General features: G+C 36.3%; 1 protein-coding gene across 1 annotated transcript; it reads right to left on the minus strand.

The window, feature by feature from the left end:
- Positions 1 to 7,642: 7,642 nt before the first annotated feature.
- MMADHC (metabolism of cobalamin associated D) lies at positions 7,643 to 23,754 on the minus strand. The gene is made up of 8 exons (XM_005895063.3): positions 23,657 to 23,754; positions 23,083 to 23,142; positions 19,869 to 20,013; positions 16,496 to 16,713; positions 14,070 to 14,175; positions 13,419 to 13,549; positions 9,062 to 9,148; positions 7,643 to 8,150 (listed from the first exon to the last, which is right to left on the minus strand). Exons 2-8 carry the CDS (start codon positions 23,089 to 23,091, stop codon positions 7,956 to 7,958), a joined length of 891 nt encoding a protein of 296 aa, XP_005895125.1. The 5' UTR covers positions 23,092 to 23,142; positions 23,657 to 23,754; the 3' UTR covers positions 7,643 to 7,955.
- Between the last annotated feature and the right edge of the window lie 2,280 nt (positions 23,755 to 26,034).

A 26,034-nucleotide genomic window follows, 5' to 3' on the forward strand; every position in this document is an offset into this window, starting at 1 on the left:
AACTTGTCAGTGAAAACAAATTTTAATTTAAAAATGGAAAACAGGATCAGTCTGAGAAGCAGGCCAGGAGTTCTGAGTGTATCTTGTCTTTTTACTTTATTGCCATATTCTAATTTGCTTGCCAGAACCTGTGTCAACTGCTATAAACTTCTAAAACAAAATCCATAAAACTTCCTATAGTCTCAATTTTAATACTAGTGGTATCACCATTGTAGATTCCTTGACCAACTTTCAGTTTTTTTCCAATATGCTAAAATGATTTTTTGCCACTTGGAGACATAATTGTCTTGAATCAGTGTAGTTTTGGGCTTATTTGCATAAAAGTATTAATACATTGTGTGTTGATCTACATTTGATTCTAAAGGAATTATGTGAGTGAAAGTTGCTCAGTCATGCCTGATTCTTTGCGATCCCATGGGCTATCTCAAGGCCAGAATACTGGAGTGGGTAGCCTTTCCCTTCTCCAGGGGATCTTCCCAACCCAGGGATCAAGCCCAGGTCTCCCACACCGCAGGCAAATTTCTTTACCAGCTGAGTGACAAGGGAATTATAAATGGAGAATAAATCTAAGAGCCAAGTGCTCATCCATTTGAGATTAATTGCTTCTTTCAGGTCACTAATTCGTACTCCAGTGTCCCAGTTGAGTTAATTTACCTCCCTTGAGTGACCCCTGGACTCTGCAAAGGTATTTTAATGCACCCAGGCTTAATACAGGATAAATCGTTATTACTTTAATCGAGTTACACTGAAATAAATATGGTTTCCCCTTCTCTTTCCCAGCTTGTTTACTCAGTGCCACAACTAAGTCTTTCTTTTGACCCTACTGGTCATTTAACTCAGTTTGAACTGCTCCGAACCCAGTAATTTACAATTAAGATTGTGTGACATTAGAGATGGAATTTGTATTATTTAAAATAACTTTAACTAAGGGTAAACGGAATCACATGCTCTGTAAGCAAATTACAAATGGATCTCAAGCCTTCTATTATTAAATATGACTGTGGAGAATAAAATTCTTCCACAAAATATTGTTGATTCCATATTAAGGATCTAACTTAGTCACAGTTTTAAAATGAATAGGAGAAATAAGCAGTCAGTGAACAGCACCATGAACATTCAAAGGTAAAAACCTGAAATTGAAAAATGATGACAAGTCATGGAGGTTTAACCCTGCAAGTAAGTGCTGATTCTCCAGGGTGCTCAAAGCTTGTATTCTTTTTCTATAAGAGTATGTATGTTTAAAAAATTTAGTTTGTAATTCTATTAAAATTCCTCTACAGTTTCACCATTAAAAATATGTAGTGTTTGATAGCAGTGTTGTCATTCATGAAGAATAAAACAGAGGACTCAGGTAAATTCGATTTAAAAAAAAAAAAAGCAAGTAACTTTTTAGTATAAGTACCATGCAATATTTGGGAGGTAGGCAGTGTATATTTCATTAGGTACACTGTCCCTATTGCACAGAAATTGCAAAGCAGATTGAATTAATATGAAACTAATAGGGCAAAACCTCTGTCCAAGGTTTTTCAGTGAAAATGGACACAAAGTTCCAATTTGATCCCATGAAATCTGAATTACTGTTCTGAACCATTATTAAATTGGTTAGCATTTAACAATATCTATCACTGAACATGTGTTTAGTAATGCGCTGTGCTGAAGCATTCTTCCAGTAACAAAACTCAACCTTTGGTAGGAACTTTTTCACGAAGTTTGTAATAAGCATGGCTTTTTACATTCAAAAACTATTGAAAATTCAATTTATAGCAGAATGGCCTAGATTGTAAGTACAAAACAGTGTTTAAAAAGCTCAGTGCCTATTTTTGTATCATTAAATTGCTGTTTACTTAAAATACAGGAATACTGTTCCTTTAGACTAGAATGGGTAAGAAGTTGTAACTTAAATATAATCTTACACAAAACAAAGTTGAAGCAATTAGAGTCTCTTTTTATATAGGACAATAAGATCAAAGCAGAATATAGCATCGCGACCTTATCTGTATGTTTTCGTTTTAAAAAACCAAATTTAATGACTATGGCATTTCATGTAAATACACTACAATAAAATTCTAAGTATGACAAAAATGAAAAATTTCATGAAATAATCAAATACGATGAAACAACTGTTAGATCAATTAATAATTAGAGATAATCTACAAGGTTGACGGAATGTTAGGAACTCTAAAAGAGAATGATTAACTATCCAAGGATTAAGACATTCTTGGAAAATTCTTTAGGCTCTTGGCAAAATTGACCACGTTACAAAAAGTAAAAAATGTCTAATATAAAGGTTTAAAAGTGAAATGCTTGAAAACTTGGTTCTTCATTTATTCTAGAGACTAATGTACAGTTGAAATTATACCTATTTAAAAAGAAAAGCCATAATTTTGTTTCAGAGTTTCTCTGAGTTAACTATAAATTGTAATTCCTTCTTTAAAAGTAGATTCAATTTTCAGGGTCTTTTTATGGTATCAGTTATCTTTGAAACAGGTTTTACTAGTATCTTATATGAGTGGATTTGGTAGTATTTTTAAAAAACTTTTGAAGCAAAATATGCATACAAAAAAGTGCACTTATCTGTATGAATTTGTACAATTAAACCACCCTTGCAATCTGTACTCAAAAAAAAAAAAAAAAAAGAACATCACCAATACCCCAGAAGTCTCCTTGTCCTCCTTTCAGTCACTACGCTTCCCCTTACGAGGGAGGCATCACTCTGACTTCTGGCAGCAGTGTTGCTTTTATACTTCATATTAGTGCAATTATACAGTACACAGTTTGGTGTCTGGCTTCTTTCATCCTTATCAGTGTCATCACTTTGTTGCAAGTAGTCATAAGCCATTCATTTTCATTATTATATAGCATCTCACTTTGTAAGTACACAATAGATATATCCCTTTCAGTGCGACTGGGCATTTGAGCAGTGTCCTACTTCTGGTCATTATATATGGCGCTGGTATAGACTTTGATGAGTATGTCTTTTGGTGAACAGATGTATGCATTTCTGTTGGATCTATACCTCAGAGAGGAATTGCTAGGTCCCAGATAAGAGCCTGGTAGGTTGCTAAGCGTCAGACACAACTGAGCGACTTCACTTTCACTTTTCACTTTCAGGCATTGCAGAAGGTAATCGCAACCCACTCCAGTGTTCTTGTCTGGAGAATCCCAGGGACAGGGGAGTCTGGTGGGCTGCCGTCTATGGGGTTGCACAGAGTCGGACACTACTGAAGCCGACTTAGCAGCAGCAGATAAGCTAAGTTAAGCCTTAGAACCAAAAAGTTTTCTGAAGTGTTTATATTACATTTTCCATCAATAATAAGTTATAATTTCACTATATCTTTGCGATTTGGTATCTTAATTTTAGCCGTTCTGAGGACCTGCAGTGATGTGATGTTGTGGATTTAATTTGCATTTCTGAGGATTAATGAAGCAGAGCACCTTTTCATGTTTATTAGTCACTTGGGTTACTTTCTTTGTAGATGTTTGTCTTTTTTCTGTTGGGTTTTTTGAGGATTTTACATGTTCTTTATATATATTTTGGAAACAAATCTCTTGTTGGATATATATCTGGATTGATGAAGATACACACATATATATACACACACACAGACATATCTTAATTCTCTTGGTTGCCTTCTCCTTTAAGGTGATGTCTTTTGATGAACTAAAAAGTTCTTAATCCTAATGTTTTCTTCCCTTGTATGGTCAGTGTTGTGTCCTGTTTTTTAAAAAAATCCTTACCTACTGCAAAGTGACAAAGATCTATTTTCCCCTAAAACTTTGTCTAGTCTTTCACATTTAGATTTGCAACTCATTTGGAAGCGATTTTTGTATAGTGTATGGTAAAAGCAAAAAATACATTCTTTCCTATATAATATCCAACTGACCCAGCAATAGGTATTGAAAAGATGATTCTTTTCTTACTGTACTGCAGTGTCACCTTTGTCATAAATCAAGTAACCACTAACACGCAGGTCAATTTCTTGGACTTTTTTTCCTCTTCATTGGTTTGTCCATCCTTGTGTCAATATCACTGTCTTAATTACTGTAGCTTTATAGTAGCAACATTAAGTGATTATAGCTTCCAATAATATGATCAGAAGGCAAATGCTCAAAGCCTGAATTTGAATCTTCTGAATAACTAAATTACGACTCTCATATATCCTACTGACACAAAAAAAGGAGGGAAAAGAATACTTACAAAAAAGTTTAAAATCTCCTGGGTAGTTATGAGATGAGAATGAAGATCATTACTGCATTTTTAGTGTGATGTTTATTAGGGAACTGGATGCCTACTTTTCAAGTATGGGAAGAAGACAACAAAAAAATACAAAAGAACAAGTAGTAAATCTAAAATGGCATGGTATAAACCCAAGTGCTCAACAAAGGAAGGGAAAGACAGGGTGGAGCAGTTAGCAAAGCCTTGGTAGAGGAAGAATCCATGAATTTGAACCCAAACAGGTCACTCTTAATGCAGAACATTAGAGACTTCATTTTTTGTTTCCTGTATCTCCTTAATGCATTAAATCCATGATCATATCCTGCTGTTACTTCCTTAAATGTTTCTTCAATCTCTATAGTTTTCAAAACAGACTTACGGTTTGAATCTTGACTATACATCTGAATCATCTGGGAAACTTTTAAAAAATGATGATGCTCAAGCCTCTCCACACTAACAGAACCATCTGTGAGTGTGGGGGTCAAATCATCAGTGTGTTTAAACGCACTCCCACCTGATTCAAATGTAAAGCTGAAGCTGAGGACTGCTGAGTTAGTAGGTATGTTCAATCAGTGGTTCTCAACTGTGGATAGGATACTGTCACATAAAATAAAGGACATGTTGGTTAAATTTTTTTCAGAAAAAAAAAAAAAAAAAGTGACCTTAGGGGAAACTTGGCCACTTTTAGAGAAATTTTTGTCATGACCAGGGGTTGCTACTGGCATCTAGAGGATGGAGGCCAAGGATGCTGCTGAACATCCTATAACACACATGGACAGGACAAACAATTATCTGGTTCAAAATGTCAATAGCGCTGAAGTAGATAAATTCTGCTTTGGAATAAGAGAACCAGTCCTAAGAAGAGGAAATAGAGTCTGGAACTAAAAGCAGAACTTTGTTCAAATGTAAGGATTATATTGAGGGTTCAAGTGACAGAAGCCCAAGAAATGAGTTTTAAACCTGAAGTTAGAGAACTACTGTGTAAAGTGTAAGATCTGTAATTGAATTTTTAGATACATTTCAGTAAATTTGCAAAGAAATTCAGAGCATGCAGAGTTCAAGGGAGTGAACTCAGAAGTTTATCTATGAAATGTGGCAGCAGTATTAGTTAACCTGAAGTCAAATCCCGCAACTCTTTGATATTTTTAATCGCTTAATAGACTTCTTGATAGTATGAAGAGTCTCTCTATACGTATGTAAGTCACAGCCAAATTCCAGCACTGGGTCCTAACACTAGCTTGTGTAATCTGATAAATGTTCCTGTTTTTTCATTCTATTATAAAAGGATAGAGGTGGGTCAGGTGATCTGAAAGAGCCCTTTCAGCATTTATCTTCTATAAATTCTTCTCAAAATGCAAATTTCACAACAAAAACATATTTTCAGTGATAGGTCTAAAATCAATTTCAATGGCTCAGTCTTACTTTAAAAGGTAGCAAACTTCTGTTTAAGACAATAAATTTTACCAGTTCTTCCTTTACAGGGTCCTAATCAAACGAATGTGATGAAACTGATAACCTGCAATATTTTCTTACTGCAGTACATAAAAGTTAAACTATTTTCTACTAGGATTAGTAAGAATCCCTTGGATTATATATCCCAAAACTAAATCTGCTTAAAACATTTCAAGGAATATAAAATTTTAACTGGCAGTTACCGCTTCTTAAAAGTTTTGTTTTTGCAAATCCTGTTACAAATCAAGATGAGAAAAGGAGCCCCACCACTCTTTACCCTACCCCTGATATAATCCAGTACACAGCCACAGCCATCAATAGGAAGTATGCTTTTCAACCAGTGATGGCATTTCAAAACTGTTAAAGCAGAGGGTGAAATTTCAAGGAACATGGCTTAAAGAATGGTGCAAGGTCAGAAATGCCTGAATAAGCAATACGCACACTGAAATGAGTGGTGAAAGGCAGTAGACCAAATAATTCTTTTTGTGGGAGACGTCCTTTGCATTGTAGGTATTTAGTAACATCTATGGCCTGTACCTACCGGATGCCTATAGCACTCACCCACTGCAAGCTGTAACAATCAAGAACTCTCTCAACATTGCCAAATTTCCCCTGGGGGCAAAACTGTCCCAATTTACTACGCAAATGCTATGCAAACAGGCAATCTATAATTATGCACAGTAAGGAGGAATCTCACATTGCTGAGTGAAGGAAGCCAGAGTGAACATGGTGTATATGATTTCATATATATATTAAGCATCAAAACAGAAAATCAACTTATACTGTACGAAATCAGGATAGTGGTTGTTTGTACGAGGGATAAGGGGAGGAAGTGCCTGAAAAGGAACAGGATGAGCCTCTGAGGTGCCAGTAATGTTCTGTATTGATCTAAGTCCTCCTTACATAGATGAAAATTTATTGAGCATTTATACTTAACAAAGTTTTGTTTTTTTTTCCCCCAAAACACTATGGGAGTCACTACTTTATCTTCTTTGTAACGAATGAGAACATTGTAGGTCTTACTCTGTGAATCGTAAGCAAAACTCATTATCAGGCTACATATTAATTAAGCAAAGAATTTTAAATAAAGTTATAAACTAAAGTTGGTCATCTTCATGTGTTCATTTAAAACAGGCATTTAATTTAAAAAAATACAGAAAAATCCATTTCAAATAATTCATTTGGCAGAAGTTATTTGTTCTCCTGAGATTTATTTCTATTCCTATTGACAAAAAACAAATCAAAGATGAATCTGAGTTTACTACTACTACTAAGTCACTTCAGTTGTGTCTGACTCTGTGCGACCCCATAGACGGCATCCCACCAGGCTCCCCCGTCCCTGGGATTCTCCAGGCAAGAACACTGGAGTGGGTTGCCATTTCCTTCTCCAATGCATGAAAGTGAAAAGTGAAAGTGAAGTTGCTCAGTTGTATCCAACCCTCAGTGACCCCATGGACTGCAGCCTATCAGGCTCCTCCGTCCATGGGATTTTCCAGGCAAGAGTACTGGAGTGGGGTGCCATTGCCTTCTCCAATTCTGAGTTTAAAATGTTGTAAAAACAAGTTCTGTCTGCCATGAGGCATTTCTGTAAACTACTGCAGTTTCTATATGTTGTTAAAATTAGAGAAATAGACTTAGCAGCTGAGTCATAGTTTTGTCTGAGAATAAAACACTTATCTGTCTTGCCAAGGAGTTAAGAATTACTTTTTACTATTATATAAAGTTGAGATTCAAATTCTTTTATATGTAAACATGTAGTATTATTCTTATTCTTTTTCTGCACATACATTTCAAAGTAATACTCAGACTGGTACCAGGACACTTGACAAGTAATAAAGAAAAAAAAAATTTTTTTAAGTTAAATCTACACTGAATCCAGAATTCTCAACTGCATTTATTTAAAAAAAGAAAAAAACTTTAAGAACTGTATTTTAAAAAGACTGCAAAAAAAAAAAACAAAAAAAACACATATGATCACAGCCAAATGTATGATTTATTTTTGGAGAGGTATAATTAAAAGTGAGGTTTTTCCAATTAAGGGAAGAAGTAACAATATGAGATCATACCCTGGTTACATGTTAATTATCACATTTTGTACAATGTGGATGTGCTCAACATGTATTTAATGATAGTATGAGTATTTGAAATTTAAAAATTATAAACCCTTGCCAATATTGTAATCCATAATGTTGAAATAAATACCTACAACGGAGTAGGAAGCCTTTGACAATGCTTGTGGATCATCCCAAATGTTACAAGCATAAGATCAAATTAATTGACCCTACTGCTAGTTTCCACTTAATTTCTTCATAATATGGCTGTCTGGTGTAGCATTAGTGAAGATACTCCCTACAACCACATGGGTACCCCAGAGACTGTGACGAATCACTTTACAGCAGCCAAGATCATCAACAGAGAATCCTAAATGTCGATAGCGTTCATCTGTCTCAAAAAGAGTGTTGTTTGTATATGGTCCAAAAAACTGGAAGAAATAAAAAATGATGTCATATTTTTATTAACAAGAAAGATAATGGAGTAATAATTTTTATGTAAACATGAACACAGATCTGTATAAATACTGCAAATATTTAAAAGGTCAAATAAGAAATAAAAGGGTCACATGTAACACCTAACTGCCCTAAAACCTCTCCCCTCAATACCTGTGTACTATGGAAATGTGAAATGAATGATCTAGCAGACTGCACGTTATCTAGAACCAAACGTATAACTTCACATGACCTTTAGAGATGAAATAAGTCTTAGGCAATCATATGGTTCACCTTTGTAGTTTTTAAGATAAGAAAACTATAGCCCAGGGTATTTTTCATTTCTAGTACTCACTAAATCTTAACCTCAAGAAGAAACAATATATATTTCTATCTTAAGATTAAAATAAATTTTATTACTATTTGTAACTGAAAGACATACACAGAATTTAAAATGTGACATAGTGGCTCATTATTTTTTTTAAAGTATAGCTTTATAAATGTTGATTTCCAAAAAGTTACTTTTAAATATTTCTTTACCATCCAAATTTTCTTAATTCTAAAAATAACTTTCTTCCTTAATGAAACTACTGAATGCTAATTTTTAACTAACAGTAAGCACACTAATTCAATGTAATTTGAATAATGTCTATTAGTAAGGATGGAAAAAATAAATTTTGAAATTATTTTTAATAAAAAAATTTAAAGTGATGGAGAAGTTTAACCAGGAGTGACAGAGGTCCCTCAAAGTTGTGAATTCAATTGATTCGTGGTACTTCTGTGCATAAAATTGTGAAGTTTTCAAGGAGTCCTAAATGATTTATTTTTACCTAGGCTATAATTATAGAAAAATAATTCCTACTTCAAATTACATAATCTGGCTTTCAAAATGTATTTAATTACTCACTGCCAAACCAGATGATGGGTCAATAAAGTCAGCCCAATAGCCTTCAGCTCGGAGGGCATAGCAAATTTCCTTAGCACCGCTGATGAACTGCATAGAAAAAGACACAAATACTATGCTCAAGATAGCATCACTACAGACTGTTTTATTTTTCAGTAAATTTTTAAAATAAATATCTTTTGCCTCAGATAGAGAATACAAGATTAATAAAAAATTAAAACTAATGATAAATTAGGACTTATAGCCTTAAGATTATTTTCACCAGTCTAAACGATTACTGTTAATGTAACACTTTGATTTTTTTTAAGTCTAAATTGTACATTTTTTCTTCTAAATTATTTGTTTTAGGAACTATTTCTAATCACTTTTGTGCTATTAACTCCCAAATTTGTCAAGGATTATAAACTACAGTTGCTATTTTATATTACTATGGAAATTTCGAAATAAGGTAAGAAAGGGAAAACAAAATAGTCATAATGAAAAGATCTGAACCATTCATTAATTTGAATGGCAGTTGTTTAAAAACAGGTACTTGTTTGTATGTCCTTCAAAAATACACCTATCCAGTCACATAGTCATGAAATATTTCTGACAAGGCACATGAAAATAAGATAAAAAGGATAGATTGGGTACAGGGCTGGACAGCATACTTACTTTTCACTACATGCTTCTCTATTTTTCTATGTAGTGTATAAATAATACAGACCATGTACATGCATTACCTATTCAAAATCCTGTGATGTTAACTCCTATGATGCAAAGACTAGCTCTACCAGAACTCTAAGCAGTGAAAAAGACAACAAATATTAGAACCAGATTAGAATGTTAAAAAAGGACAGACTGTAAGTGTTTAAAAACAAGGGCACAATTCCACTTCCAGTCTTAATAGAGTAACAGTTATCAAACTTGCCACCTGCTGAAAACTATAAAAATGACTAAAATACATGATGCAACTGTTTTCAGACACTGAACAACAGGCAGACACAAAACTGTAGTCTTCAAGAGAAGGGAAACAAGTAAGGTGATCCCCATATACACTCTAGCCTTCTGTCTGGGGACACTTTCCTGTTGCAGGACAAAGAAGTGGAGCCCAAGCAAAGTGACAGTGTCACTGAGCTGAGGCAGAGGAAGCAACAGGTCTGGACTGCTGAATCATCTGACTTTGTGGGGTAGGGTGCTGGAGAAGAGGCTGATGCACAACAGGGTTTCAAAGCAGGCTGTAGAACAGTCTTTCCTGGTTCAGTGGCCTCATGCTGAGCTGTGCAGACACAGGGTGAGATTCCTTGAGGTCTAGCAGAGTGCCAGCTGCAAGGCTGCAGCTGAATAGTGTTATCAGGGGTCATACAGTGCTGGGGAACATGATTTTCAGGCCCACCCCGAGTGATGAGACCTCACTGAGCATCTCTGGCATTCAGCTGGTTGAAAGTCCAAGCTAAAGTTAGGCACATGGGCCACACTCTAAATAAGGGATGAGGAAGTAATAGTCAGAGGGCCATCAAACTGAGTGGCTGCCTGTTTGTATAAATACAGTTTTGCTGAAATGAAGCCATGCCTATTCATTTATATATTGTCTATGGTTTCTTAGGGATTCCCTGGTGGCTCAGACGGTAAAGCGTCTGCCCGCAATGCAGGAGACCCAGGTTCGATCCCTGGGTCAGGAAGATCCCCTGGAGAAGGAAATGGCAACCCACTCCAGTACTCTTGCCTAGAAAATTCCATGGATGGAGGAGCCTGGTGGGCTACAGACCATGAGGTCGCAAAGAGTTGGACACGACTGAGTGACTTCACTTCACCTCATATGGTTTCTTTAACAATACAAGGGTAAAACTGAGTAGTTGAGAACCTATGACCTAAAAAGCTTAAAAAGCTACCATCTGGCTCCCTAGAAAAAGTTTATTGATCCCTCCTATAGATACACAACCTAAACTAACCTATGTTCTCTAGAAACAGGCGTATCTCATTTTTTGGACTTCACTGTACTTCGCAGATAACGTGGTTTTACAAGTTGAAGGCCTGTGGCAACCCTGTGTCCAGCAAGTCTATTGGTGACATTTTTCCAGTAACATTTGCTCACTTCATGTCTCTGTGCCACATTTTTGTAATTCTCTCAGTATTCCAAACTTTTTCTCTATTATTATATTTATGATGATCTGCAGTCACTGACCTTTACTGATGTTTTACTACTATGACTCATGGAAGGCTAAGATGATGGTCAGCATTTTTTAGCAACAAAGTATTTTAAAATTATGGTATGCATTTTTTAAGACATAATGCTATTACACATTTAATAGACTACAGTATAACATAAACATAACTTTTATATACACTGGGAAACCAAAATATCCATGTAACTCACTTTATTGCCATATTAGCTTTATTGTGATGGAGCCGAACCAGCAATATCTCCAAGATATGCCTAAACTCTTGTAAACTAATGAAAAAATTTAAAAATACTGTATTCTTTAGGTTATCTATGTAATATTTGCACTTACTGCTGTATTTCATTAATCCTCACAATTCTTAAAAAGCAGGAAAACTGAATATGGTCTAGAAAAGTCATTAAAATTATGTATCAATGTAATAAGACATATACAAAAACTACAAGGTGAACAAAACAATGTATTTAAATGTTTGCAAAGATTAAGAATGCCAAATGACCACAGAAAGAACCAGTTTAAACGTTTATCTTATTCTGCTCATCAGTAGGAAACACTGACATCTGCTGGAAAAAACTAGGATAGATTTAAACCACAAAAGATAAAATATCTACTTGGACAGTAAAGTCATGTGTGATCCTAAAATAATCACTAACATATCTAAAATAGAAAGAGATGTTTTCTTTTCCATAAAAAATAAAATAGCTTTAGTCACTATAAAATTAAAAATCACATGAAAAAGTATAGTGCCATTTCAAAAACCTGAAAATTGGTTATAGAAAACTGAGTTATATCTATACTGGGGTCAGTATCAAGTGAGGCTCAGAATCTTAGACGAATCAAAAAGTAGGACTTACAATGCAATGTACATGTGAGAGCAAACTCTCCAGTATCTAAATGATAGTGATGATAAACTACTCCTGGTCTTAATATATAAGCAGAAAATGTTTACTGAGTTATTGGATATTTAAATTTCAACTCATCAAATTCAGATCTTCTAAAAATCAGAGACAATGTCTTATGCCTCTCTATAACTTCTTTGTTAAGCATGTAATTTGCTCCTGACTTAATTACTACCTGGAATTTATTAGCAAAGCTATATTTGGGACATTTAAGTGTGAAGTCATTATCATAAAATACTTTGTTAAGTATGTAAACAATATTTTTATAAGTTGTGAGAACCATACATCCAACACTAAAGAAAACATTAAAAAACTCCCAATATTATTCTGCATGTAAATTAGTAAAGAGAATTTTTTCAACTGTAGTTAAGTAAGCTAATCTTAACTTGTCATACATACAAAGGAATCAAACTCATATAATTTCTAAATATGAGATTTTAAGTTACCACTTATTTCTCAGGTTGATAAAAATGAAAAATAATGCTAATATCCAGGGTAAGAGTAACAGCCTATATACTAGGATGATCTTTTTGGTGGACAAATTGACAGTATATATTATAACTTAAATATATCCCTTGATTTAGCAATTCCCTATTTAGGAATATGTAAATATGGGCATAAAAATAAATGTACAAATATATTCACTGCCTATAAAAGCAAAAGTTTGATTTTCAACTTACAAAAGGCTAAAAATTTTTTTAATAATTTAAAAAATTTATGGTTTGCCCATGTAACCTAATATTATACAGATTTTACAAAGAATGAAATATAATCTATGTGAAATGTGAAGGAAAGGTGTCAAAACATATTTTCTAGTTAAAAGCAAAGGATGGGAAAAATGTGGGTATGTACAACTATTATATTATTATTGTACTGTACACTGTTTACACTATGAAGAAGAATTAGGTAATTTTCACTTTTTACTTGACATGCTTAAGAGACAGAAAGAGACATGGAGGGAGAGAACAGGATAAGAGAGGAGACAGGGATGGGTATGAAGAGTTAATTTTACATTTTTGTTGTTTACTGCATTTCCAAACTTCCTAAGATAGACATAAATTAAAAAAAAAAAAACAACTGAGGAAGTACTGGACAGAATATAAATTTTTCAGATACTAAAACAAACAAACATAAAAAACCCTGGCATTTTTATTTTCAGAAAACATGTACATTTTTTAAATACTGACATACATTAGGAGAGAACTAATAATAGTAAGAAAAGACAGCCGTCATTTTAAAACAGTGTTTACTGTTGTTTAAATAAGATTATAAAACTAAACAGTCAGCAGTTGAAAGAATTACCTTTTCTAAGAGCACTTCTCTTTCATTTTCTACCTCCTCACTCCAAACAGTCATATCATTCTTAGTTTTCTGTGTTACGGTCAGAATCATTAGTTTGTTGGTGGCTACTTCTGGAAACAGTGATTCAAAATCTATAAATAAGAATAAAATTCCAGGAAAAAATTATTTGTTTTTTTTTTGAAAAAAGAAACAGTGCATAAAACACTTTAGAGAAATGATGATTAAGTCAAATCATTATGGTACCAAGTTAGGTTTATAAATGCATATTGTTTTTTAAAAGGATGAACTAAATTTAGTTTTGGTTTACTTCTGTTCTTTTTGGATGAACCAAAAATATACTGCCAACAATTCCAAAGAGTAAGTTGGGTTACATGTTGTTAATCTTGGAATTAAAAAAAAAGTTTATTATTAAGATTTTCCTCAGTAATCACCTGGGAGTAGGATGACTTTAGGGAAAAAGTTAGTGAAAATTCGACTAATCCTGTCTAATGGCAGCATGAGGTCAGATGTCAGGGGACATCTGCTAGTCTTTTCCTTGGCCAGGCAATCATCATTTCCAGTGAGACATGTTAAGGAGTACATTTTTCAACATTTAAATTAGTGACATAATCTGACACACACTAGTGTAAAAATGAATAAAGCACAACACACCTCTTCGCAGCAACTCTGGACATGTTTGGATTGCACATTCTACTTTGGCACTTTCAAAGTAAGTTTCTGCACTGTTAATTTCTTGTTCAACAGGTGCATCATTACCCTTTAGGGGAGTAAGAAATATAGATAAACAAAATCTGGAGTTCAAATAAAATATCCTGCCCGTTATAAACCTGTTTGTAATAACATAGAAAGCTTTTTGAATAGTCTTAACCTAGCTGGTGATCAGGTAATAATCAGTGTATTCTTACATATTCAAACTTTTCTCTATGATGAATGTAATTTGAGAATTTTTTTAAAATGTTGAGTTAAAAAAAAAGGAATATATACCTTCTGATATCCTAGACTTAATAGGAGTCGGTTAAAAAAGTTAAAAATGCCATGATTGTATCTTATAATGTTACCTCTTCTGATATTTTGTTATATCTGATTATCCTTTCTTTTGTTCTGTAAAATGGGCATAAGTACACACTATTACAAAACAACATGATTAAATATATAATCTCTCCAACAGGAAAAGCCTAGAGGCTCTTATTCAACTGAAATTTAATGGGTGCCTATTATACATCAGCCATTACAACAGGAGCAGACACTACAATGGTAAAAATCCAGTCTTCACTCTCAGGTATATAAGGGTTAGTAGAAGAAAAACAGCATGAACAAATAAATGCAATCCAATATGAAAAGTGCTACACAGTTGTGAAGGAAGTCTTCTGGAAGTATAAATGGGGAAGAAACTTGCTTTGTTGGGAGAAATCAGGAGAGGTTGAAATCACACTTGAGTTACATGTTAAAATATGTGTCTGACATATAAAAGAATGGACAGAATACAGATTAAGAATCCCAAAGGAAAAAAAATAGTCTAGCAAGAAATAATAGTGCAAAGGCATGCAATGGTCAAAGAGAACGGTATAATTTTCAAAAAATGAAAAGTATGCTGTGATTACAATGTAGAAGGAATAGGAAATCGTGGGAGGTAAGGTGAGAAAAGGATCAAAACTATGGAAATCCATTTATGCCACATTACAAAATTTTGATTTTGATTTTAAATTAAATAGTATTAATAAATTATCCTTATTTTACATATAAAGAAACAGTCTCAGAAAGGTGAAATAACTTTCTCAAGGTCACAAAACTAATTATCAATAAATATGAGTTAATCTCTGTATACAGACTTATCCTATCTCCACAGTCCATGCTACTATAATGCATCTAAAAACAGAGGTAAGATAAGGAGGTGCTGAACTCTAATAGTATTAGTGAGAACTAAAGTGACACAAATTGAAGGGCTACTTTCAGAGATGAAAGCAATGTAACTGTCACTATATATGGGGGAATGATGAAAAGAGGAGGCAAGGTTGTCACTGTAATCTTTACTTTAGGGAAGTGCGAGGATGACTAAATCACTTATATGACTGACAACATGGGAATAAAGACATTGAGAGAAAAAAGGACTCATTCAGTGCTAGACGTGTACTAGTCCTAATTTTGGTACTTCTGAGACATCCAGATAAAGATATTTGGCAAGTAATACAGAACCAGCAATGTCAGAAACAGAAAGTTAGGAAATATGAAGACAGAGCCTATGGAGAAAGCTGAGGACTTAAGTGACCAGGGAGCAAGTCAAAGGAAAAATGAAGAACAGACATTTGGGAAATATCATATATTGGACAGAGGAGCCAAGAAGACTGAGAAGGAATTATCTGAGAGAAAAAGGGGAGGTCAACTGTGTTCCAGTATTAGGTTACTGATATAACCCATAACTGTGAGGGGTTATCACTTTTAATAATATCGTTTTGATCAAAATCTTCACCTGAAACTACACAGAAATATGAAAAATGGTAATGATCAGGGGTTTTGACAAACTCTGAAATGCATGTAACTTCCCATTTGAGTGAACAAGGATGCAATACTAGTTTTAAAAACCGGTTCTAAAAAACTCATAAAAAACCTCTCAGGAACTGTTTTTACAAAACCTATTTAAAAATTCTACTTTTTAGTTTACTATATCTGAAGAATTTTAGAGATCTCAAAATTTTTTTAAGTTTCTAAATGGTTAGAGGAATATAAAGCTAGTTGGAATTTGGTCCATATATAGATTATAATTACTGTTTGTAAAAATGAAAAAAAGAAAATCTAAATTTCCAGTTACAGAAATTAAGTTATTTATGTTTACAATAAATATTTATTAAAAAAGATATTTTGAAGAATTAATTACCTAAGAGACTGCAATGTGAAAAATTATATAGCAAAACTAGGTATAGGACAATACCAAGGTTTTAAAAACTAGACACGCTTTTTCTGTATATAATGGACTTAAACAGATTTTTTTTTAACTTTTTCAATGAAAATAATATGCTTATAGTTATCAGAAATATAGCTTTAATAATTAGAATACAGAATAAATGATACTAAAAACATACCTGAAATTCATTCACATATTGTGCCATAACAAACTCATGTCTTTCACTCGATAAAGGTTCTGCTAGAACATCAGGTAAAGTTTTATGAACCTGGCTTTTCTTCTGTGATGCTGTCCCGTTGAGGTGACAGTCAAAACCTATGTTCCCAGGAAGCTGGAATCTCTGATCCTGAGGTCCAAATGGTCCCATAGTTTCATCAGGCCAAACTGTTCGAGAGCCTGAAGAGGAACAACAAAATGAACCATTTTCTCCTTACAACCTAAGTGCACTGGTAGACTGAAAGAATGTGAAAGAATGTTGTTCTTCCAATAAGGTTTTTTTTTTACCTAAACAATAGATCTTTGAAGTTTGCTTTACTGGTTGAATATGTTAGTTGGTTTCATGTTATTTCCAAATCACTAGTTGAAGAAACCAGCTGCCAACTCATAGTTAATTTCCTTATTAGGGAACGGATTCAATAAAGTATTATAATCCATACTATGTAAATCTTTTTTTTCTGGCTTCGCTGTGTGGCTTGTGGGATCTCTGTTCCCCAAAAAGGAACTGAACCCAGACCATGGCAGTGAAAGCCTGGAATCCTAACCATTAGACCATCAGGGAACCTCCGTAGTATGTAATTCTTAACGGTCATTAGTAAATCTCTACATATGGTGAAAGAAGTTCACAGGATAAATGACATTAAAAGAAAAAGCTAAATCCAAGAACAGTATACGTGACATTTATTTTACATGCTTATAGTAATGCTTTAAATACAGAAAAAAAAACAACTTGAAAGTAAAGATACCAGACTTAATAGTGGTTACCCTTGGGGTGTGTTGTGTATGTTAATTGCTCAGTGGTGTTCGATTCTTTGTGACCCCATGGACTGTAGCCCGCTAGGCTTCCCTGTCATGGGATTCTCGAGGCAAGAATACTACAGTGGGTTGCCAGTTCCTTCTCTAGGGTATCTTCCTGACTCAGGGATCGAACTCGGGCCTCCCATCCTGCAGTCAGATTCTTTACCATCTGAGCCACCAGGTAACCCTTGGGGAGGGGCATTCAACTGCCGTTACCTGGTGGCACAAAACATTAATGGACTGGAAAAAATTCTGTACCAACCAAAGTGACATAATGCCCTGTTTACCAGTCACATGCATGAATATGGATTAAATACTTACAGAATACACATTACTTTATTCCTATAAAATTAAAAAAAATCCTAACGTGAAAAATTAAGAAAGATCCAGAAAAAAGTAACTTAGAGAATCAAATGAAGAAATACTCAGAGTAGGAATTTTGTTCAGAGAAAGGAAAGGATGGCTGCAGACTTTAGTTGGCAATAAAAGTATTTATAAATATTCTGCCAGAACTAAGTGACTAAAAATGGTCATGTCATTACGGCTGCCCCTATGTGACGCCCATATCTCTCTTCCATACCTATGACAGACATTACCTATCAATTATGGAACTTTTCCCTGCTGAACCCAGACACTGTCACATAATTCTCAACCCAAACACTCTAGCCCAGCACACATCTCAAACTATTAAGTATTTAAGAATCATCTGAGAACTTCTCAAAATGCAGATTCTGATTTACCAGATCTGAAGTGGGGCTCAAAATTCGTTTCTAACCAGTCCCAGATGATGCTGATGCTACACCATGCCATGCTATACTGGTCTGCAGATCACAGAGTGATAAGGTCTAGACAGCCACCAATGACCGACTGGAGTCAGTTCACAACCTAAAACTTACCAGCTGTTCTGAACAACATGGGTTTTATATATTATTCAGATCTGGGTCTTCAAATAAATACCCAATATTAATATTGGATATGAGCATATTTTCAAATGTTTACTGGTCATTTAGGTTTTCTCTTACAGAAATAGCCTGTTAAAACTCATTTTTGAAATTTTTGTTTGGTTTTCTACTGGGTTTTTTCCTACTGATCTACAAAAATTCTTTATATAGTTCTCCCTAGGTATTCACAAAGCAGTGCTTCCTGGACCCTCATGGATATCAAAATCTGCATATGCTCAAGTCTTTATATAAAAAGGGTATAGTTCAACTGACCTTTGAGCAACTCAAGAGTTAGTTGTTCAAACCCTGCAGTCACAAATCTGAGTATAATTCATAGTCAGTTCTCTGCTTAGTCATTTCCACATCCTCAGAGTCAAGGAACCGAGAACTGTGTAGTACCGTAGTTAGTTATTATTGGAAAAAAACCCTGTGTATAAAACAGATATGCACAGCTCAAACCCATGATGTTCAAGAATGAACTGTATGTGCATATATGTAACCTATGTACATCCTCCTGTATACTTTAAATCATCTCCAGATTACCTATAATATCGAACACAAAGTAAATGATATGTAAATAATTGCTGGCACATGGCAAATTCAAGTTTTGCTATTTGGAACTTTCTGGAATTTCCCACCCCCTCAAATATTTTCAATCTCTGATTGGTTGAATCTGACGATGCAGAACCCATGGACAGGGAGGCCAAGCTGTATATTCACAATACAAACCCTTAACTATTCTGAGTGACAGACCTTTCATTTATGATAGATATATGTTTAGCCTTCAGATCAAGAAAACTGAGGAATACTCAGAGATGGGGTTAGAAAACTGAGGCAAGAAAACTAGGGGAGGCTCTGCATGCCCAAGTGAATTAACATTACACTGTAAGTAATGTACTGAATGAAAAAAGGATTCATGGGCAATCACTTCAGAATACATTAGGTAAAGTTTCTAAGAGCCCTCCCTTAGTATTTTAGTGTGCTTTATAAACCTCTAAGATAGGACTTTGGCATAAAGCAGTTCTCAAAGTTAACTAATTACAGAACTTAAAAAAATTGTTTTTTTTTAGATCTTGAACAATGATTCAGTTTGTGGATAGTTTAGGAATGGCTACTGAAAGCAATGGGAGATATTTGAGGCTTATGATGGAAATGTCATGATTTACAGTATTTTAGAATGATTCATGTGATATAGTGGTGTGCAAGGTGGATAAGAAAAAGCAGACTCATTTAATAAACACTCGTTAGTAAAAAGTGATGGCTACATTTAGGAAATTCAGCAGAGTGGCAAGAAGTAGTAACATAGTTTAATAGGATCCAAAGAAGATTTGTTTCAGGGATGACTGAGTGTGTCTGAATACAGATTAGAAAAAAACTAAAGTTGAAGAAAGTAAGTTGTAGAAACCAGTATTCATTCATTTTTTTTTTTAAGTATTGTAACTTTCTGGCATAAATATTTAGGCACAGCTCTGATTTACTTTCAAAGGGATAAACTCAACTTTAGAAGATCAGTAAAACTTCAAGAAGAAATATTTCAGGAAACGTAACAAATGTTATGAAACAATTTTAAGTAAAGAAAAAATAAGTTTCACTTACAGATATCTGGAGGTGCAGTGGCCACATGAGACTCATCAGAACCTGAAGATCCTGCGGTTGAAAAGGCTCTGGGATTGACAACCCTTTTAACTAAAGAGCAAAATCCTGGGAGATAGGAAACCAGTCTGGCTCTGTTACAGAGCACCTAAGAATGACACAAAACCCCAAATTATTCTGGATGTAAATGTTGTACTAACACAGACAATCTCGGGCATATCCTCACATTGCAATGTATCTTTTAAAACCAACATTGATTCTACTGTTATTGAGCACCTGCCATAGAATGAGTATCACACATATTTATAATTTAAAAAATAAACACAAATATTAAAAGAAAAAAAAGTACTAAGTTATTTGGGTAAAAATATATGGCTTTCCTAGCAAGGCCAGAATCAAGAGTGCCATACAGAAAGAACAGGAACTTTGAAAAGTTGCCCTATTCAGCAGCAACACTAAAAAAGTGGCACAGCTAGTAAGATTCTTCTATTCTCAAAATAAAGAACTTTCAAAACCTCTCCTAGAAAAAAAAAATCCTACTTACTTTCACACTCTTCTTTTACTATTATTAGATTGTACTGATTATCTCCTATGCTATCTTTCTCTTGATTTTATGGCAATGTCCACTTTCCTCCAGTTTAGCAAACATCTTCATGATAACTTTTCTGCTCCTATGTTCATTTGCTAGACTCAGGTCAGTTACAATATGAATGTGTGGACATCTTTCATGTATAAACTTTAATCAAAATAGCTGAGTCAGAATAACTTAATGCAGGGGTTGGCAAACTATAGCAGGCTGTAGCCTTGTGTCTGTTCTGGTGAATACAGTTCTATTGCAACACTGCCACACACATTTATGTATTGTCTATGGCTGCTTTCATGTCATAATTGCAGAGTTATTTCAGAGACTCTGGCCTACAAAGCCTAAAATATTTGCTACCTGGCCCTTTATATTTAAAAACACTGCTGACTCTTAGATTAGTGGAAAACATGTAAGAACAAATACCATACCATCTGTGAAATTCTACTAAAAGATTCGAACAATTAAGAGATCTTTGAGGTCATAGGAAAAGTTTCATGGGAGGATATACTGGGTTGTGAAGAAACAGAAATTTAGGTACTCATTTCAATGAAGGCCTTTCAGGAAGAAAGGTATGGAGGTTGTTTTCAAAGAGTGACAGGTTCACTGAAGGTGGACATAAAGTAATGCAGTAAAGAACAGGCTTGAAATTTAACTAATGAGCAACTATAAAAGGCTTTATACTTTGTGACACAGACAGTAAAGGGCCTATTACAAAAAGATAATAAATCAGAATTTTAACCTGTAGGCAGGGAGGAAGAGAGTTAACTGATAAAAATAAAGGATGTTTTAAGGACTGTACAACTAAGAGTAGTGGAGAGAAAGGAGTGGGATTAGAGAGGAGGTATGAAAACTAGTTACCAGGAGGCTGAAGAACTCTAGCCAATTGATACTTTGGAATCACTTTTTCCCTTTCATATAGTATTCTGAAATCCAACCTGTGTGTTCTCTGACTGGTCTTTCTACCTCTCTGACAGAATTTCTTACTAATTTTATCTTCCCTTCTCTTATTCCACTTTTCAGTCACACAAAAATACCTACCCAACATTTCCATATTTCTGTCTTTTATACTGCCATAAGATTTCTTCCACTAAAATGCCCTTTTCCTTCTCCTCTTAGGCCGGACAAATTCCAACTCCTTCTTCAAGATCCAGATAAACTGAACCTCCTCCAGATGTCTCCAAAATGCAAGGCCTGTCTCCAGAGCATTCTGTCCACCTGAACATTTAAACATCCTCCCCTGGCCCTACAGTCTCATCATTAGGTTATTACTTAATGTATCATGGGCTTCCCTGGTGGCTCAGAGGTTAAAGCGTCTGCCTCCAATGCGGGAGACCCGGATTTGATCCCTGGGTCGGGAAGATCCCCTGGAGAAGGAAATGGTAACCCACTCCAGTATTCTTGCCTGGAGAATCCCATGGACGGAGAAGCCTGGTAGGCTACAGTCCACGGGGTCGCAAAGAGTCGGACACGACTGAGAGACTTCACCTTCATCTTAATGTATCATATTCAACTACAGGAATACAATTCTGGCTAACTGTTACCATGTTAGTCTTCCTAACACACAACTCTAATTAAATCACCAAAATTTAAAGAATAAAGTCCAAATTACCAAGTGTATCATTCAAAACTCTTTGCTGGTGGTTTAGTTGCTAAGTCGCATCCGATTCTTTGTGACCCCATGGACTGTAGCCCACCAGGCTCCTCTGTTCCCAAGCAAGAATACTTGAGTGGGTTGCCATTTCTTACTCCAGGGGATCTTCCTGACCCAAGGATGGAACCCGAGTTTCCTGCTTGGAAGGAATATTCTGTACCACTGAGCCACCTGGAAAGCCCCAAGACTCTTGTTACTTCATCCCAAATCCACAATCCAACCTTATTTCCCACTCATCTTTTTCACACATCTTACATTCAGGAAGACAGAAATGACTTCTTGATTTCTGAAGGGGGTTTGGGGGGGCAGGGGGTGTCTTTGAATATACCTGTTATGGGTGAGATTTAGATAATCTCACCCATCTTTTAAAATTCAAATGCTTCTCTGATTACATGAACCCAAACCCCCACTTTCCCCTCTCCACAAAGCTTTGAATCTGTATTGTACCTCTGTGTGACTTTTAAAATTAGTTTCTACTCTTACTGTATTAGTTTTCATGTATGTTTTATGACCCCTATGCCACCATGCGTTTAAGTAGTCACTGGACAGTTACCGTGAATAAATACCTCTGGCCTATGAGAATAATCTCTCGCTCTCATTTTGTAGTATTTGTAAGGTTACTTCCTATACTAAAACTGCTACAAAACCTTCAGTTTACCTACCCAAACAGAAACCGGCTTAAAAATAGATCCTAAGTATTTACAAAAATAAAATTACCGAAAGGATGCTGGCACTGAATTTATTTCTCATAAGGAATTTGCATAAATCGATAAAAGTATTGAGAAATATGTTTGTTTTCAAACTACCTTTAAGGCATATTGACCGAATTTCACACCCCTTGTTTCCCTTGACATTTTTGATTCATTAAGTACAAGAAACATTATGCCATCAATGCCATTATAATTAAACCCGTCCCTCCATTTCTTAACGAGTTCCCAAATAATTTATTACTGTACTGCTTCTTAAGAGACTAATTTACTCACATTGGCCATTTCTGGCGGAAAGGGCAGACGGAAATTATCTTCCCTTTTGTAAAGTTATTCCTGGGAAAGGACAAAACAAAACAGGCCGGTGACGGATTAAGCTCTAACAACAGATCACTCGGGTAATGTCCACCATCGCCTACTGGGTGTCCCTTCTTCCCCGACAGGACCAAAGCCCAAGCTGTCCCCGGACCCCAGGAGACCGGAATTCGCCCCCTGCCCCCACAGGGCACAAGTCGCTGCCCACAGGAGGCCTTGCAATTCTCAGCCCGCCCGGTGTGTCTGCGGAAGACAACTCCGACTAGATCCGGGGGAGGAAAGAGGGCCCGTCCACCAGGATGGAGATCTGAGGCTCCAAGTAGGTATTTTAACACCGATCAGGGTTCTAAACAAGCTGTGAGCAAAGGTTCCAGCAAAGATGAAGGTTGAGGAAGCGAAAAAGATCCTAACGACAGACTGACAGGACGACCGGGGACAGCGACAGGGGCCCTGTGAGTATAGGGACAACACCGAGAGCTGTGGCCAAAAGATGGGCAAATCTGGAGGGACTAACGAGGGCGGAAACGGTCCATACCAGTCGCGGCCGCCACAGCCGCCTCCAGCGCTCCCAGGGCCGTACTCTTCCCGTCTTCAAAATGGCGGCGCGACGGCAGAGGGAGTAGCGCTGACGCTGGCAGTGACCAGACTGAAGAAGTTGCTCTCGAGCGCATGGATGGGAATGATCCTCGAGCCGATGCTGCGCACGCGCACAGGAGGCCCACGTAGCACCGCCCTTTCATTGGATAGTCCACCGCCCCCCGCCCCAAGTAGGAGGAGGAAAGATGAGGTGTGGATAATGACTTGTGGGATGGAGATGAAGGCTCCAGAGCTGCGTTCGGCACTCATTTAATTTCGATCATTAACTCACCGATGTATTTGAAAGCCTCCCCTTGTCCCAAGACTTTATTGCTCAAAGGAGGTACAGTTTTCTGTTCTTTATATCTATTTTTTTTTTAATTTCGATAATAACTGTTTTTGAGAATAGAGCACTTTTTCCCTTTATGTGCCAGATTTTTAATAGGCGCAATAAATATATATCCCACGACGTATTTATAAGGAGTATATCACTTTTAAAATTTATTTTTAATTGAAGGATAATTGTTTTACAGTATTGTGTTGGTTTCTGCCAAACATCAACATGAATCAGTCATAGGTATACCCATGTCCCCTCCTTCTGGAACCTCTCTCCCACTTGCCTTACCATCCCACCCCTCTGCTGCTGCTGCTAAGTCGCTTCAGTGGTGTCCAGCTCTGTACGACCCCACAGACCGCAGCCCACCAGGCTCCGCCATCCCTGGGATTCTCCAGGCAAGAACACTGGAGTGGGTTGCCATTGCCTTCTCCAGTGCATAAAAGTGAAAGTGAAGTCGCTCAGTCGTGTCCGACTCAGCGACCCCTTGGACTGCAGCCTACCAGGCTCCTCCGTCCATGGGATTCTCCAGGCAAGAGTACTGGAGTGGGGTGCCATCGCCTTCACCGTCCCACCCCTCTAGGTTGTTACAAAGCCAAGGTTTGAGTTCCCTGAGTCATACAGCAAATTCCCATTGGCTACTGTTTTACATATGGTAATGTATGCAGATGACACCACCGTCATGACAAAGTGAAGAGGAACTCAAAAGCCTCTTGGTGAAAGTAGAGAGTGAAAAAGTTGGCTTAAAGCTCAACATTCAGAAAATGAAGATCATGGCATCCGGTCCCATCACTTCATGGGAAATAGATGGGGAAACAGTGTCAGACTTTATTTTTCTGGGCTCCAAAATCACTGCAGATGGTGACTGCAGCCATGAAATTAAAAGACGCTTACTCCTTGGAAGGAAAGTTATGACCAACCTAGATAGCATATTCAAAAACAGAGACATCACTTTGCCAACACAGGTTCGTCTGGTCAAGGCTATGGTTTTTCCTGTGGTCAGGTATGGATGTGAGAGTTGGACTGTGAAGAAGGCTGAGCGCGGAACAATTGATGCTTTTGAACTGTGGTGTTGGAGAAGACTCTTGAGAGTCCCTTGGACTGCAAGGAGATCCAACCAGTCCATTCTGAAGGAGATCAGCCCTGGGATTTCTTTGGAAGGAATGATGCTAAAGCTGAAACTCCAGTACTTTGGCCACCTCATGTGACGAGTTGACTCATTGGAAAAGACTCTGATGCTGGGAGGGATTGGGGGCAGGGGGAAGAGGGGACGACAGAGGATGAGATGGCTGGATGGCATCACTCACTTCGATGGACGTGAGTCTGAGTGAACTCTCGGAGTTGGTGATGGACAGGGAGGCCTGGCGTGCTGTGATTCATGGGGTCGCAAAGAGTCAGACACGACTGAGCGACTGATCTGATCTGATCTGATCTGATCTGAATGTATGTTTCCATGTTACTGTGTCTAGCCATCCCTCCCTCTCCTTCCTCCCCGCCTCCCCTGAGTCCTGTCCATAAGTCTGTTCCCTGTGTCTGTGTGTCCACTGCTGTCCTGCAAATAATTTCATTAGTACCATCTTTCTAGATTCCATATTTCTGCATTAGTATATGATATTTGTTTTTCTCTTTCTGACTTCACTCTGTACAATAGGCTCTGTATAATAGGTTCACCACCTCCATTAGAACTGAAGAGTATATCATTTTAATTTGTCATTTGTATTTTAAAAAGTTAACTGAAGTCCATACTTTATTCATACTGATGTATTTTTTAAATTTTTTAAATATATTTATTTTAATTGGAGGCTAATTACTTTACAATATTGTATTGGTTTTGCCATACATCCGGATGAATCCACCATGGGTGTACACGTGCTCCCCATCCTGAACCCCCCTCCCACCTCCCTCCCCATACCATCCTTCTGGGTTATCCCAGTGCACCAGCCCCAAGCATCCTGTATCCTGCATTGAACCTGGACTGGCGATTTGTTTCTTATATGATATTA

The sequence above is a fragment of the Bos mutus genome, chromosome 2, assembly GCF_027580195.1.
Source record: "Bos mutus isolate GX-2022 chromosome 2, NWIPB_WYAK_1.1, whole genome shotgun sequence".
Taxonomy (NCBI): domain Eukaryota; kingdom Metazoa; phylum Chordata; class Mammalia; order Artiodactyla; family Bovidae; genus Bos; species Bos mutus.